Source organism: Hipposideros armiger, unplaced genomic scaffold, assembly GCF_001890085.2.
Source record: "Hipposideros armiger isolate ML-2016 unplaced genomic scaffold, ASM189008v1 scaffold_1039, whole genome shotgun sequence".
NCBI lineage: Eukaryota > Metazoa > Chordata > Mammalia > Chiroptera > Hipposideridae > Hipposideros > Hipposideros armiger.
This window is the reverse complement of record NW_017732389.1, coordinates 311,084-329,529: the sequence shown is the minus strand read 5'-3', so window position 1 is coordinate 329,529 and position 18,446 is coordinate 311,084. Positions and strand designations below refer to the sequence as shown.

Below are 18,446 nucleotides of genomic sequence, written 5' to 3'. Positions count from 1 at the left end.
CAACATCCTCCACAACTAGATTGAAGAACAAAACGACAGCAACTTGTCTGTTCCCCTTCCCCCAATTCCCCAGCACTGTTCCCATCTCCCCAATTGCCCAATAAAAATCTTTAAAAAAAAACAAAACAAAAAAAAAAACCTTCCACTGGGGTAACTGCAAGATTGAAAAAAGAATATTTGTTTACTTACATCTATATTTCAAACAATTTTTATAACTCTTCAAAATATCCAAAAGCCAATCCCAATTATGGAAAAGATATAGCTATTCAGATGGACGGAGGGAGAAAGAGTGGAGAAATACCTACCAAAATGTTAATAGTAATTATAAATAGGTTTAACTTTCTTATTTTACTTTACTGTGTTTTCTGAAGTGTTCTACAATATATATTACTTGTACCAGCAGGAAAAGTTATTTTAAAATAATCAATACAACTGTCAAGAAGCTATAACCTAACTAGAGTTTCTATTAAATGGCAATTTGTTTTGATGAATATGATCAGTATTTACTGCTATTATATAGACAGCGTATTTTACGAAATTCTATAACTGATCACTGGATTAAAATGTAGAGCTGGAGTTTTGTTTTTTTTTAATGAGAAAGTGTTTTATTATCCAGAAAGGGCTGAAGAAACCCTAGGCAGTGCATACTAACTGTATTTCCCTAATTTCCCAGGAGTTAAAAATACAGAGTTTAATTGAACTTTCCCTTTTCCATTGAATTCCGTATAATAAAAATATTAAAAGAAACATACATATCTAATAATTGGCTGATATGAGATTACCAAATTCAACAAATATCACTGTAACTTAAAATGGACAATAAAAATAAGAGATGTTTTTATTATTCCCTATTACTTATATGATCCAGTTTATTCTATGAAACATTTTTCATGAATGTAGCTTCCAGATTTAAAATGTTTGTAAATTAATAAACAAAACCTACATTGAGAGCAATCGGGATGATGTCATTGATATTGACTTTGTCAGGAGAACTCGTGCAAGCTTCAATGCCTTCATCTGAAAGGTACCTGTGAAAATAAAATAAATGGCTTAATATTTTCTACAATCAAAATTAACCAAAATTATTTTTAAGTCAACATGCAATTTTGTTCCCTACTATGAATTTTTTCTACAAATACTAGGGGAAGAGTCTTGGGCAGTCTCTGTTTATTTACAATCTCTGGTAGAACAGAATGGACAATGTGTGTTTTTCCTTCTTTGTTTCTTTAAAGGGATATTGTGTTAATACAATTGTCCACATGCTTTCCAAGAAAAGCTATTTAATCATCAATACGCTTCTTAAGGAATGCATAAGCTACTCTTTACTATTACATAAATATAGTATCTGACTTAAACATTTGATAATCCAGTAAACTCTTAGAGATTGAGATGTGCTGTAAGAACCGAGCTAAAAACAGCATAGTTTTAAACTTAGTCCACTCTGCCACTTTCTCACACATTATCTTCTCACGTCCTCTTTCTTTACCATCACATTCTCAGGAATCGTTCAACTATTGACTCCAAGTGGCACAAAGATGGGTAATTTTTTACCTTATATCTTTTACTTTTCCTGGCTCTTTTCAGTTTTTCTACTCATTGTCTTATTGCCCTTTGTTCTTTTATCCAGTCCAAACCCACCACACATCTGTCGCAGACAATAATGAATTCAAGGTTACTGAATCTGAGGGAGGTGGGGTGATCATCTGTCTCCATTCATTTATCCATGCACAGCATGGCCACTCTGAAATTCTTTGACAAAGTCTAAAATTCAGGTATCATCCCCCCAAAGGTCCACTATAAAAATGCCCGCTAGCATTCGACATGTTTTGTAACCACCTCCCTTAACCAAAGGGCTGGTGCCAGCACTGGTGCCACCACTGCAGGCATTCCCCCACTAAAAAGATACAGAAGTCCTCGTCTGACAGAGCCAACTCAAGCTCAATGCTGATGGCCAGCAGTTCCACCATCAACCTGCAAAAACAGACTGATTCGGAGACACCTGTCAATACAAACGGTGCTTGGAGACGGCAACCAAAGGGCATGTGCCTTTAGGAAACACAATGAATGATTTCTCAAAAGTAATAGAAGAGCAAGTGAAAAGAAGAGAAAGTGAAAATTGAAGAGTGTAAAAGAACTACGGGAGGTTACAGTTGATATGCCTATGAACAAGATCAAGTAGAGAAAATCAGGAAAGCATATACACTCGTATAAAACAAAGCAAAAATGTGTTAGCAAATTAGATACTATTAAAAGTCTAAAACCATGGCAGTGCTAAACTACAATGCTGAATGAAGGCAAGCAGTTAGGTGGGTTACAGAGGAAAAATAGTGTTAGGTATGTAGATGAGTCAGTAAGAATAAATGAACGGGAGGTAGTTATAATAATACATAAGTGACCATGGGATACAAATGTTTGCGGTCAGCACAGATGGCTAGCTAGAACATTGCTTTAATTCAAAATGTCTAAGTTAACTTCCTTATGATCCTGTTCATTTTGCACTATCATAGCCTTTGACTGCATCTGTCATTAATCATCTTACAAACTCAGTTCCACAAATATTAATTATTTATGTGAAAAATATTATGTAAATCAATAAAATTAGTAATGAAAATTAAACACCTTCCTTCAAGGAGTATACAGTCTTACACAGCATAACACAATACATAAACAGCTATCATACAAGGCCAAAATAATAAACAAAATGTTTTAGGGGCTCAAAGTGGCTGGGGGATGGGAAAGAATGTATAGAAAGAGCATAGTATGAGCAAAAACATGGAAGTAAAAAATTGTGAAGCACTTTCTACAGGTAATAAACTGGAATATTCTGACTAGAAAATGGGGAAAAACTGAGAAATAGGTATATGTAGGTTGACACATATTTTAGAAAGCAACAGTGTACAATGAAATATGGGTGATATATTAAATGCTAATTACAAAAACACAACTTTCAGATTTCCTACATAATGGGGAAATAATATGCAATGTTTAATAAAATACTTTGTTTTCTATACAAGCAACACTTTAGAATTAAAAGATTACAGGATGTCAGAGAAACTAGAATAGATCCTTAAAAATAATCAAAATTCACCTCTTCAATTTTACAGATGAACGAAAAAAGGCCCTCGTATGTTACTTAAACTTGTCCCAAAATACAAACTTAAGCGATGCAAAGTTAAAACAAGAATGCCTCTTGCCTCCCAGTTCAGCAGTCTTTTCATTACAACACACCGTTTTTATTTATCAACCAATGCTAATACTAGGAATATGATCTTCTCATAAACATAAGCCAACACAAATCAGTTTCCTGGTCAACTGGACATTTCACCAACACACACAAAAAGCAAAACCAGGGCCGGCTGAGTGGCTTAGTTGGTTAAGAGTTAGCTTAACAGTGCGAGCTCTGAGCAACAGGGCCACTGGTTTGATTCCCACATGGGCCAGTGACGCTGTGCCCGAGCTGAGCTGCCGCTGAGCTGCCAACAGGTAGCAGGATGGCTCAGCTGGTGAGAGCATGTGCTCCTAACAACAAGACTGTCTGTTCCATGGTGGGCTACGCCCACCCACAACTAAGACTGAATTCGGCACCTTGAGATGAGCTGCCACCCGGGTAGCTCAGTGGATAGAGCGTGGGCTCTTAACAACAAGGCTGCCGGTTCGACTCCTACATGGGATGGTGCCTATGCCCACCTGCAACTAAGACTGAACTCAGCACCTTGACCTGAGCTGCCACCCGGATGGCTCAGTGGATAGAGCATGCGTTCTTAACAATAATGCTGCTGGTTCGACTCCTGCATGGGATGGTGGCTATGCCCACCCGCAACTAAGACTGAACACAGCACCTTGAGTTTAGAGGTCACAAGCTGCCAACGGGCAGCCAGACAGACGGTGACTGGCGACCTCCACAACTAAGACTGAAGAACAACAACTTGGCTGGTCCCCTTCCCCAATGCCCCAACACTGTTCCCCTCCCCTAATTCCCCAATTAAAAAAAAAAAAAAAAGCACAGCCAGGCAAATTCAGTCAGTGAGCTCCAAAATATATTCAAGAAGAACAGGTCTAGTTTTGTAGTAAAGATCAGAGAGCTAATGCTAACAAATAATTAGCGATTCAAAAAATGTTTTATCAATAAAAACACCAACCCCAAATTACCAAATACCAAAATATAAAAAGGGAAAGTCTACCTAAAAAATTCTAAAGGCAGAAGCCCTAACAGGGTGAAAATCTGGCTTTATTAAAGTATATGTCAAACATCATGTGATTACTTTCAAATAATTCCTATAAAAGACCTCTTGAATATAACACATTCTAAAATATGGCTCAGTCTCAATTTACAAGTTTTACAAGTGTCCCTCAGTCATGCTTCATATTTTGAAAAAAAGGACTTGAGCCTTACAACTTACTCGGTATTCACGCAGAAAACAGGAGACCCATTCACACCTCTCCCCGGTGACATCTTGGTCATCTTTCTGTAAATAGTGGACCATATTCACAGGAGGACTGAATCTAAACTAACCATAACTTGGGATTTATAAAATTTGGGGTTGGTTTTGTAAACATTTAAAACTCCAATATTACCAATGAGTACAAGAAGGGATAAAAGTAAGTCTAACGCCCAAATATTGGCTTCAAGAGAGACCACAGTAACGCAGTGACTGACAGAATAGACGACACAACATTCCCCGGCGGCCATAAAGGGGTCACCGAGGGAGAAAGCAGCTGAGAATGGAGCAGGCACAGACCCAGCCCCGGGGCACATCCGCACAGCACAGGGGGCTGGAGGGAAGAGAATCCTATCAGTTCCCCTGTGCCATCTTTCAGCATGTAAAACTCAAGGGCATGGACACTAAAGAAGAAACAAACCCCAGAGGGGTCTTGTTTACTGAAACAGCCAGCAAAGCACAGATTTTTTTTTTTCCTTCTCTAATGGAGATTTTGGAAAAGTAACATTACAAAACCACTCAATCATCACTATGATGAACTAAAAATACATCAGAATACATGTTATTGGCAAGCAGGGCACTAAAGGGCTCAATTTCGGCATGATACAGAATAGATGAATATTTTTCACTAATTTTACCTTCACATAATGCCACTTAAAATCACAATTTATTAAGTGCCCAGATTTTTAAAATAAGATTTTAGAAAGTGCTTCCTTTTTTCTTAAATAGATGTTAAAATTCAGTCTTTCTCAGAGTCACTTAATTTGTAATCCTGAGCAACTCTTTTTACTTCAGAAGTACAAGCTTTAACATTAATTAGTATCCACCAATTTGGGGAGAGGAGGTTTTCCATCGCAAATAATGAATATGTATTCTATAGGAAGGGTCACTCTGCCTAAGTGCCTCTTGCTCCGTTCAGAAGTCACGTGGGCATATAAAACACATGCGCCCAAACTACAGTTCAACTAACTCAATTCGCAGAAAACTGTAACAAAACAAATACAGTAAAACCTTGGATTGTGAGTAAGTTGGTTTGTGAGTGTTCCACAAGATGAGCAAACATTTCTAATATATTTTAATGTGGTAAACACGCGATGTCTTGCGATACGAGTAGTTTGCTTCCAGAACGAATTATGCTCGCAACCCAAGGTATTACTGTACTATCATTTTAATCTCATTTATTTGGTCCGGACAGTGGGTCACCATTACACGTCTTACTACCAGCAAGGGAAAAGGAGAGCCAACTTTCCTTTTACCCACTCCTCCGAGAGCAGGTAAAATCTGGAGTCTAACTTCTCCGCTGGCTCTAATGAGCATACTGAGGGGATGGAGACAAACTGAACAGGAGAACCTGCCCTGGCGAAAGGGGGCAGCCGTAACTCAGCTCCAGGTGACACTAGGGGGACAGGAGAAGCAGTTATTGGCAGATCTCCTCATTTTTAGCTTTTAATGCTTTTGTCAAGCAATGTACAAGCCGAACAAAACACGTTTCAGCCCGCAAGTGGCGCACACACTTCGTACTTTCTAATCGTGTTAGCGTATCGAGGTTATCTGCTTCTTCGCTCTGGTCCACTTCTAAGTTGTCTTTGACATGCAGGGTTGTGCTGGGTCTCTGAAATGATATACTATTCATGGCTGACATTCTTCACAAGCAAAAGTGGAAAAGAACTACGTCTTTCAGGTCACTTTGTGTGACTTGGAGAGCAATGAACATAATTATGCAAGTAAAAAAATGTTCTTACCAGAGTTGTCTATATCAGACTCAAAAGTGTCAAATCATTTAGTTTACACTAAATATTTTATGAACTGAAAATATACAGACCTCACTCTTATCTCAGATTTCCAGGCACCATATATTTTTGATGGTGGAGTTCTAATTGGCCAGAAACAGAAAAAAACAAACACTGAAGTTTTCTTCCCCTCTACCCACCTCCACCCATCCCAGCAATGAATGCACTCATGTCTGAACTGAGGCCTGAATCCCTCAAATAATCAAAGACAGAATCTATTATTCCACACACAAAGTAGGCTGATGACACATGAAAATTCTTTCAAATACCAAGGGAAAAACCAAGAGTGAAAACATTCTTCCCAAATGGATAGGGGCTCAATCAAAAAGTGAAGGAGATATCTAGACGATGACTACTCCACAGTGGTCTTAACCCTCTCTGAACAAAACCCAAATCAAATGGCCTCATGTGGTTTTTGTGGTCTCTGATCTACACGTCATTATTTGCGACCACATTGAGATTATTGGTCCACATATGTTATCCAAATACCAAATACCAAATACCAAAATGGGAATTTAATAAATAAATTCCTCCTTAATCACAAAGAAAATAAAAACAACTAACTCCCAATTACCCAACCTAATATGGGGACAGGAGAGAATACAACATAACAGATAATCAAAAACATTGCTTATATTAAAAGGTATCTTTCATCTCAGCAAATCTGAAAGTTGGCAACCTCCTGCAAATTCCCACATTATAAAATAATTTTTAAAAATTACCTGAATAGGGCCGGCCGAGTGGCGCGATGGTTAAGAACTCGCTTGGGATGCCAGAGGGCCCCGGTTCGGATCCCACATATGAGGGCCAGTGACACTGCCCTCCAAAGCTAAGATGCTGAACAACAGCTCAACCTGGAGCTGGGCTGCCATGAGTCGCCGGCGACGGCGTGGGCTGCAGTCCCTGTGGCAGTGGATTGCCATGGGCTACCGTGTGTGGCCAGCAGCCAGCGTGAGCGGCCAGCAGCCGCAGTGAGCGGCCGTCCAGAAGCCGGCGACTGATCTGCCTCGCCAGAGAAGAGCGCAATGATGGTGCCAACTTGGGGCCAGTGAAGCAACATCCTCCACAACTAGATTGAAGAACAAAACGACAGCAACTTGTCTGTTCCCCTTTCCCCAATTCCCCAGCACTGTTCCCATCCCCCCAATTCCCCAATTTAAAAAAAAAAATCTTAAAAAAAAAAATTACCTGAATAAAGGTCTCTCTATTCACTCTCCCTATCCTGTTTCTGTCCCCAAGTGGATTGTAATACACCTGCTCCAAAATTTGTTTTTTGCTATTATTCTTATACCCAGAGAAACTGAAATAATAACTTGCTAAATTGCTCCTCTAGGGCTAATGAAATTGCTTATAAACTCCTATTTATAGATACAATTTGGGAAAATACAATATTTAACTTTATTGAGTAACAGGATTAGTAAGGTAACAAGGTTACTAAGAATTTGTACACAAAATTTGCTTCACATAACTTGGTACAGATGAAATCAGTATATTCATTAGAGTTTACAGATACATTAGGGGTAAAAAAAAAAATCACCAAGAATATGAATTGGTACACAAGCAGTAAATTGAATGAATCCACGGAATTCCATGCCTAAATCTCTATTAAGCACAGCCAACAGCAGGGTCAGAATTCTACTAATGGTAAATCAGAAGAGGAAGTACTACACCACACAAATGGTGAAAAATAAAAAAAGAAGTCTTTTATTTCATTTCCCTTAATAAATTAGTGCCTCTTCTATTGCTACTATTTTTTCCCTTCTTTAGGCAAAGTGGCCACCTACTTTGCCAAAATGATACCACAATTTTTATCCCAACAAATACAATAAAGATCCAAATCAACTCCAGTTTTAAACTTAATTTTCTCCATGATATATATATGAATCAATCAGTCAAATCAAGTTATGTATTATTTAAAGCACCTCTAAGTAAATCACTTAGTGTTGATCTTAAACTATTTTAATAAAAAATAAACTGTTTTAAAATCCATTTTTTTCAGTTTTTACTTTGTATGATTTCTTTGCATGCATACATGTATATTAATTCCATTTAGCTAACCTGAGACATTAATTTTTTTTCACACATACATGCTTATACACACATACACCACTAAAACCTATTTAAATTTCTTCTACACTAACTTTTCAGACTGTTACATTACAAAATAAAATAAAATAAAAACATCAAAAGCAAAGAAATCATCATGAAAACTTTAATATTTTAAATGCAAATGTTTCATAAAATTAACCTGCACAAAAACTGAAAGGATAATTATGCAAAAAGTAAAATTTTACTTTGTACCACAGAAACATCTTTTTTTCTAAATAAACAATTTCTAGAGATGTAAAGAATTATGAAATGCCTTGATACACGTGAAGATTAACATCCATAGTACTCAAACTTTCATTTCAGTAGTCACACAAAATTTTCTGGCACAATATTAAAGACTAAAAGGTAGGAATTAGAAAAAGTGCTAGGGAAAATCCTTTGTAAAATTGTATCTAATTTGAAGCATATAAAAGTGTTTAAATTCTGAAAAATTGAAACCTAGGTTTATTTTTCAGCACTTTAAAATGCTGAAGATTTATTAGCTAATTCGGATGGATGTGCTACTTGAAAACACCACTAGATGACAACCTTGCTTCACAAGTAAAATAGTATCATCTTATCAAAAGCTAAGACTCCAAAGATGTACTAAACTAGCTTTAAAATACAGGTTTCCGACATCTATTGGGATTTTTGTTGTTGTTGTTGTTGTTGTTGGGGAGTAGAGGTATCAGAGAAAATAAAATAGGCGATTATAATTTTAGAATTTGTGTTTGCGATAAAGATCACTCAGGGTTTAAAAAAACCCATTTAGTAAACATTCAAAAGGTACCTCCCCATAAGAAAAAAAAAATGAAGTATATCAAAAGACAATTTTCTCTCCTACATTCATCCTTTGGAGAAAGAGACTTATAAAAAGTACACATAATTTATTACAGACTAATGCTTTTTTGCGGTGGAATGTTACAAAGACTGTTTTCAACATTACTTCAATAGTTGCTTTTCTCTGACATGATAATAAGCATGAGAATTTTAAGATAATAACTATAAGAAGATAGGTGACAATAAATCATAACTTCTATTTTTTATGACCCATTTTCAGATACTAAAATATTTTCCCCATACATAAACCAACACATGAAGACAATATCCCAGAATACTTATTTGGTATTAAAAAATATAACACCTGAGAAAACAAAAATTTGCAAATAATTCCTTTGAAATTCCATAACTAATATATTACAAAGTATAGTGGCAATGGGCTCCTATATTATTATTCATTTTTGCAAATCAAGCCTTCACATAAATTTAAAAGTATACAATGAAGGCCTGGATATTTTTACTTTCATTGGAGGTTTTAATTTATGTTCTTCCTCTAATTCAACATTTTCATACTTCAGAAGCAGAGCTGAGGTTATTTTTAACAAAAATTCATTTTAAAACGTGAGATTTGATGTTTCTGTCATCTTTCCCTCAGCACAAAGGGGATGGCTATAAAACCACACATCAGGTAGAGAGGAGCACGTCAGACCTGAAGCCCTGTGCGGTGATGACTGCAATACAGCAGCCGTTCCTGCACAGCACATGCCAAAGACACCTCAGGATTAGCCCCAGGAGAATGCATGCTCCGTTAAGAAATGCTATTTAAAAACGTAAGATATCACAACAAAAATGAGAGGCACTTTTATGAGTAGCTTGGAGGGGCTGTCATCTGACTTGTGCTTTTTTTTAGTGATATAGAACTAGATGCAAATCTCAGCCTCACTCTTGAAACATGTGGGATCCTAGGCAAATTACTTAATCTTTCTGTGCCTCAGTTTCCTCTCCTATTAAAAAAAATGGAGCCAATACTGAAAATACTGATGGGTAGAATTGTTCTTAAGAACAAACGAGATAGCATGCAATACCTAACGGATGCTTGGTGAAAAGCAGATGCTAAATAAATATTGGTTGTCTTCCTTCTTAAACACTGTACCTTTGGTGTTTGTTCTGGAAAATATTTTCAAAACATAATGCTATTCAAAGATGTCTCCAAAGTTCTTAGAAGACAGCAAAATAATGAAATTTGCCTAACAATAAAGGGAATTTCATTGAAGGCTACAACTAATAGTGAAAAGTATGTATGAATCCTTATTGGAAGACTGAACTACATATTTCTAACATGATACTCACTTTCAACTCACTGAAAACAAAATGTCAAAAAGATGGGAAGAATTTTATTCTTTAGTTTGTTAAAATCTTTCAATTTTACATATACAGATGAATGCACATATATTTTTAACAATACAAAAATAAGTTATTCCATGAAACTGTAGAACTGTTTCCTTTTTTTCTTTTTGTTGTATGTAGACCTGTTTCTATCCCCAAACAGATTTCCAATGCAAAATACACTGCCATTATTTTTGTTCAATCTGTCATTTATGTCAGAATTTAAAACAATGATGTTAAGAAACAACTGATAATACATTTAAAATTCTATAGCACAGAGAATTACAACTATAATATCTAATTTTAAAAGAAGACATATTTTACTTATAATTTAAACTAATGCTGTTCATTCAAAACTTTAAAAATGAAAATCTTCTACTTCAATTATCATAGGAAATTATGACAAAAACCTATTTATTTTTAGTATATGTATCATATGTTTCACCATCTAATAGCATAACAATTCTTCATAAATTGAAATGAAAAAAGGCCTAAAATCAAAAAGGGCAGTCACTTAAATATGCTACTAAATTAAATAAGTAAATACTAAACAAAGAAGTGAATTTTTTTGCCAAAAGAGTGAAATAGTCCACATATATATCTTAGTCAAGAAATATGAATTAATCATTCTAATTTTCACTTCTTTAAATGCATTTTAAATACAAAATGCTTGGCATTGATTAAATTTTTGAAATCAAAATGCTGTAAATAAATTTTAAAGTTTTAATATTTGAGCTTAGAAGACATAATTTAAACATATGCCTGTATCTTGTTGTAGTGGGCTGATGGGTGGCACCCAAATGTCCCAATCTCTGGAACCTGTGAACGCTAACTCTGTTTGGAAAAGTGGTCTTAACATTTAGCTAAATTAAGGATCATGAGAGGATTACCCAGGTAGGCACTAAATCCGATGACAACTGTCTTTATAAGAGAGAGACAGAGGGAGTTTTGAGACAGAAGAGGGGCCATGTGAAAATGATGGCAGACACTGGGCGATGAGGTCTCAAACCAAGGAACGCCAGCAACCACCAGAAGCTGCAAGAGGGCACATACCCGACCCCCGGAGCCCCTGGGGGGCGTGCGACTCTGCACACACCTTGATTTCAGACTTCTGGCCTCCCTCCAGGACTGATGGGTCCACTTATTGTTTTAAGCCACCCAATTCGGGGTAATTTGTTATAGCAGCTAAAGAAAATTAATACACTTATTATGAATTTTAGTGATTATTTGGAAAAAATTGATTCAACTAAATAAAACAATTTTTGAAAGGTCATCCTTTAGATTAGAATCTGTGAAGGAGAACATTTTCTATTCCATTTAAATGCCTTGATTCGTTTATTCTTCCTGAATGAATTTTTTCAGTGAACATGTTTGGTTTGCTCAAATCTCTAAATAATAAATTAAAAACTGTACAGAGGTATAATAAAATGTTGAAAGTGGTCCTTCCCCAATTCTTCTTCCAAAAATGAACATTATTAGAAATCTTGGGTACATCCTTGTAATACGTACATATAAACTGGAGTAGAATTTAGAAAGAAAAACTTGTTTATAAAAAGATTCCTTTTATACAAAAGTTTCTGCAATAGGTCATTTCATTTTAAGAATATATCATCACCAACTTCCATGTCAAACATACAAAGATCCCAGTCTCATCCTTTTCAATAGATGCACAATATTCCCTTCCACACAGGGAGTATAACATAATGTAAGTATTCAGGTTGTTTCTAATTTTATGTTACAATAACTCCTTCAGTATATTTGTAGACACATATTAGAGGGTGAATATTAATATTTTTACAAGATATATTCCTAAAAGTCATGGCCTAGATCATATTATATGTATTAGCATGGGTAAAAATAACTTTAAACTCTATAATTATGAATTACTTTGTGCTTTTGGAAATATTTAAATGTTTTAATAAAATGATTTTTTAAAATTTATTTTTAAAAATGTTAATTGATAAACAAATATCCCTAAAGAGCTTTACAAGTAACAAAGCACCTCCAATGACTGAATACAAATTGAGGAAGACATGCTCAGCTGAGGAGGGAGGACAGGGAGCTACCAGTAAGTTCTGGTCTCCAGGGCTTTAGGCCTCGAGCCAGGAGCAGTCCCAGTGGTGGGCAGCAGCAGCAGCTGCACACAGGACACACCCACAAGCTTTCCGGTCTGGGGACAGGCAGGAACGTGGGGAAACCAGGAGCACTGAAGAATGTGGGGGGTCCTGTAAGAAACAGACCAAAAGAGGAGATCCCCAAACTCTGTCCAGCCACATCTCTAGCTGACCTCTAAATCACCTGTGTGCAGAACAGACTGAAAGCAGCCCAGCTAAAGATGAAAGATTTGAACAGAGAATGGAGCTGCTGCACAAAACAGTCTGCAGTCCCTGCCCTGTGGGAAAAAGCACCATCTATAACACAGGAAACAATACTCATCAGTGAAAAGCAAAAGGACCAAATAGCCACAATTTAACTGCTCATAATACCTAGCACACAATCCAAAATTACCCAACATAAAAGAACGGAAAAATGGAACACATTTCTCTAGAAAAAAGAAAGCAATCAAATTTGATCCCAAGGTGAACCAGATATTAAAACTAACAGACAAGAATGTTAAAATAAATATAACTATTTTCAATTAAGAAAAAAAAATGTTTGCAATACAGTAAAATGGAGCAAAGAAATGAGAAGTCTCAGCAGAGACAAAAACAAAAAATCAAATAGAAATTTTAGAACAGAAAACTATTTCTGAAACAAAATAGAATTAACAGCAGAATGAACACACAGTAGAAAGATAAAGTGAATTATAGGACAGATGTTGCAACATTTCTATATTTTACATGAAGTTAAGTACATTATTAACAGTAAATGAACTGTGAAAAGTTAAGATTATATACTATAATCCCTAGAAAAACCACTATAAAAATAATGCAAAAGAGAAATGACAGCATATATCTATACAAAAATATGTACATGAATGTTCAAACCATCATTACCTACAATAGCAAAAAATACAAGCAACCCAAAAGTTGATCAGCTGGTGAATGGATTTTTTTTTAATTGTGATATATTTATACCACCATAAAAAGGAACAAAATAGTAGTACATACAAAGGCATTGATGAATCTCAAAAACATGATCCTAAGTGAAAGAAGGCAACACACACAAGACTACATACATACAGTGTGATTCCATTAGGTGAAAGTTTAGAAAAAGCAACGTTATTAGTGACAGAAAGCAGATGAGAGGTTATCTGGGGTCAGACTGAGGGAGGGGCTCAAATGCACAGAGACTGGAAGGTGAGAAATCCATTCACACAATTGGATACAATTACTAAATCCATCAAATTATGCTCTTAAAATTGGTGAATTTAATTGCATGCAAATAATGCCTTAATACACATAAAAGAGGAATCAGAAAGAGAGAGGAATTAGAAGAGAGGATTCAGAGAGAGGGATCAGCAGAGAGGGATCAGAATTTCAGATGTTTGCTAATTTACTACACAATTTAGTAAGTGGCAACAGTAAGAGGCAACACTGAGCAAAACCAAAGCCTTCGAATCCCTCCCTAGTCCAGTCTTCTTCACATTATACCAGAGCTGCCTCACAGCATTTCTGTTATGAAAAACAATAATACGTTCAAAGTATAAAACCTAATCAACAAGATACGAGGAACCTAAAATTAAATACAACCAGAAAAAAATATTGGATTGTCGGAAAAGTCATGACACATTTTTGCAATGAAAAACATAGAAAAAATACGTCCTGACTTTTCCGACAACTCAATAAATTATCTATATTTTAAATTAATAATATAACGATGACTGAAAAGAAAAAACAAAACAAAACAAGGAACATTAAAAACTAAACAAATTTTGAACTCGATCATGTAGGTTTCTTCTTCCACAGGGGCATGGCTATAGAGACTCTGAAAATACTTTGAGCAAATGAGTCAATATAACTGATGTTGGAAGCCAGGGTTTTCAGTGTTGTAGAAGGGAGATACAAATACAGATGTTGAAGGCTAGAAATAAACCTCTGGTGTTGCAATAGAAATAGAACTTTCAGAATAATCTCATGATTTATACATCAATGTATTCATTGTCATGTATGGAGGATTGTCTAGAAACAGCACATACCTCATGTAATAGTTATATCTTCACTAATCTCCATGAAAGAATCCTTGACATGACTCAATTTTAATAGGGCTATAAAGCATTGTTTTGTAATATCAGGCATATAAAAATTAGGAACTGTTATAGATTAATATAATCTCAACATTTATTAACACAAAGCCATCACCATTTTCCAAAAAAAAATTTTTCCTACTTTAAAGATGTACATGTGAACAAAGATGATATTTAATCAAATAATACAAATCACTAAATATGTGCATTTCTATTAAATATTTACAGTAGTTTGGGCAAGTATTAATCTAAAAGTATAACTATACAAAAACTGTATGTTGACAAAACTGCATTTAGTGAATCCCTTTTTTTTCTTTAACTTCTATAGTTTAGAAAAACATGAAACCCGCATTTTGGCAGTCCATTCATAGTGCAGGTAATTTTAAATAAGGACTCAAACCTCATTAGTTTATCTGTCAAAAAAATCTGATACTTCATTGTGAGCAGATGTAGAAACAATATACAGATGTAGATTCCAGTGTGTGTAACGGCACTCATATGTCAATTAGGTTACAAGAATTTGGACTTTTACAGGGTCAAAAACATTAACAAAGAGTTTTCTTTTTTTTAAGTCTCCTTAAAAGTAATTCGGTCTCATGAATTCTTTCCTCCTCTCAGCAAACGTTTTATTTGAGAATTATTTAGCACTGTAAGTAATACAAAGTTAAAAGCTCAGAACCACCTTCAAGAAGTCTATGGTCCAGGGAACTGGTAGACATGAAAACAACGAAAAGAAGCAAAAACGTTCTCTTGTTCCTTGTATGAATAAGATGAACTGGGCAGTGAGGTCTGCATAGCATAGAGATAGGGGTAGGCTCTCAGAAGGAAATAGTATCACAGGTTGGGGCGAGGAATAACAGAACCCTGCAACTAGGACATCAAAAAAGTAATCCTCAGTTTTCCTTCTCATTGGCAACAAAATTGTCAGTCATTTCTGTGAATAATAAACTTTGCATGATTGAAAAAAGCTCAGAGCTGTGAAATAGGTATGTAAATTGTAGTCAAAGGCATATTCCATGTCCAAACTGTAGTATCAGTAATATATTCTGTAACTGCAATGTTAAAGTGGTATATAGCATCATAAAGTCTGTGAGAGTGATAAGAAAGGTATCATTTGTCAATTTTATACCTTTTTCTACTGGCAGTTTCCTTATTTGACAAATATGTAACTTCTTACACTCTCTGCCTTAATAAAGGAATATCTCACTTATAACTGAGGCATATTAATACAATTCTAAGGCAGATGATTATTTTACAAAACCCAGATCACCATTTGCCAAAACAATCAGTCTCAGGACCAAGTAAGTTTGGTCACATATCATATTGCTCTTTAAGAAAGTCACAAGAGAAGCTAACATAACACGTTAAATAATGCTCCGAGGAGTCCTGCAGTAAACAACCGGTTTTCTTTCTATTTTTTCAAATACAGAGCTGATTAAACAAGGGAACCTATTTTCCCATTTAACATCCAGAACATATTTTGTATTAACACAGTAGCATTTGAGGATTTAACACTGTTTAAGTAACCCAAAGTCTCAACAGAGTAATGTGTAATTTTGCTAAATCACGAATTTGAAGCACATCTTTGTGGGAGCGAGTCGCAGAAGCGCTTATCCGACCAGCCGGTACCACATCTCAGGGCAGCTTGTCAGGAGTCTATAGCGGCACACGCCACACCAAGGGCACAGGCCACATCCTTCAGCAACATCGAATGTCTAATCTAGTCCCTATAATATATGACAAACACACTGTAAGCACCATGCTATTTCCCTGTACTGTAAAATCAAAGTTGTAAGTAACAGCATGTATAAATTAGACCATGTATGTATAAGTAAACTCAGGCTGTCTTACAGTAACAATAACAGCAGCTAACACTGCTTTCTATGTGCTACACACTGTTCTAAGTGCTTCATGTATAATTAGCCTCGCAACAACTTTATGAGGTAGGTACTATTATTACTCATTTTACAGATGAGGAAGCTTAGGCACAAAGAGCTCAATTAACTTGCTCATGGACACACAGCTGGCATGCTAACCTCAGGAGCCTAGCTCCGGTCTATGCTCTACACTTGATCTTAGCCAAAAGGCAGAGAAGTGATCCAGTCTATGCTCTTAGCACCCGCACTTAAATTCAGAGTGAAAAATGCTCCGCGTCTGAACCCTGGATTTGGCACTAACTCACAGTGTGACCTGAGGTAAGGAACTCACACTTCTGTGCTTCAGGTTCACACAAGGGCTGGAAGAGGTGATCTTGAATGTCCCACCTGGGTCTGAGTCATTAGACTTTTAACATCATAATACGCCTTATAACTGCCAACAGCTCCAGATCTACCTTCCCAGACTGCTGATCCTTTTCCTGTTTTCTCGGCCATTTCCTGGAAAGTACCTCATCATGACGCTGCAAAACTTGAATGTTAACATTCAGGATAATATTGAGAGTTTTGCTTTTGCAAAATAATCCTTTCCCCCTTCTTTTTCTTTCTTTTCTTTAACCACCATGTGGATTGGTCAGGAATGTTTCGGGCTGCATACAAGAAAAAAACAGACCGGAAGCAATCAATAGTGGAAGATGACACACTGATTAGGAAGCTTTTGCATCAATTCAAATCAGAGATGATGACAGCCTGGATTAACATACAAAGCGAGAAGGCAGGGGCCTCTAGAAAAAAAAAGTGTGTGTGTGTGTGGAGGGGGGAGGTGGCATCCAAAGGGAAGGAGGAATTCCAAGGATGTGATTAAGTTTTTTCTTAATCCTACCATATTAACATGTTGGGTTGGATAATTCTTTGTTGTAGGAGGGGTGGCCCGTGCAGTGTAGGACGTTTAGCAGCATTCCTGGGCTCCACACACTAGATTGTAGTAGCATTCCCTAGCTGTGACAAACAAAAATATCTCCAGATATTACCAAATATCCTCAGTGGTTATGGTCGGGTGGGGGTGAGGTGGGGTTGTTGTGTGTAGAATGTTAGGGAAATTGCCATTAATTGAGAACCACTATCTTAAAAGAACTAAACGATATGATAATAGCAAGCAACGTAACAACAAAAAATAATGGCAATTAGAAACTCCAGGAAATACACAAAGCTGTATAAGAAAGAAAATAAAATTTATTTTAGAAATTTTCAGAGCTTATTTAAATGGTTTTTATAAAAAAAATTTACAGCCACAATAATTGGAACACTATAAATTTAATTGTGGCTATAGTGGCACCCAGTAGGAAAGATACAGGAGCTTTACGTATAGCTACATGACAAAATGTACATATCATCTACCTTGACACTGTAAAAATACAGATTAATAAGAAGTGAATCAAGTAATGAGATCTTGAAAATAATATAATTTATTAGGGAGGACAGATAATAGGACAAGGCTATATATTCATCTATCATGTGAATCAACAGAGAAATAATACAATTATAACTTATAAAATCAAGACAGCTTGATAAAAGCCTATTATTTTGAAAGAGAAAACTAACCATCAAGAACATTTAAGAGCTAAAGTAGAATGGGGTAGTGGGAGACAGGGATAGAGCGGGAACAATTGTTTTGCATTATAAATCCATCAGTATCATTTGATTTTTTAAAACTATAACCATATATTACTTTGAAAGAAATTTAAGTAAATTTTTTTAAATCAATGAGTATCTTTTATAAGAAATCATTATTAGGGCCGGCCGAGTGGCTCAGTTGGTTAAGAGCTCGCTCAAGAGTTTGAGCTCTGAGCAACAGCGGTTCGATGCCAGCCCGAGCTGAGCAGCCGCTAAGCTACCAATAGGT

At 36.0% G+C, this 18,446-nt stretch overlaps 1 protein-coding gene across 1 annotated transcript in view; it reads right to left on the bottom strand.

Annotated features, from left to right (window-relative positions):
* The window catches only part of TDRD3 (tudor domain containing 3), a 140,941-nt gene that overhangs the window by 102,902 nt on the left and 19,593 nt on the right, over window positions 1-18,446 (bottom strand). Inside the window, exon 2 of the mRNA XM_019631701.1 lies at window positions 944-1,028. Coding sequence (XP_019487246.1) covers window positions 944-1,028 — 85 coding nt within the window. The remainder of the gene's footprint in view (window positions 1-943; window positions 1,029-18,446) is intronic.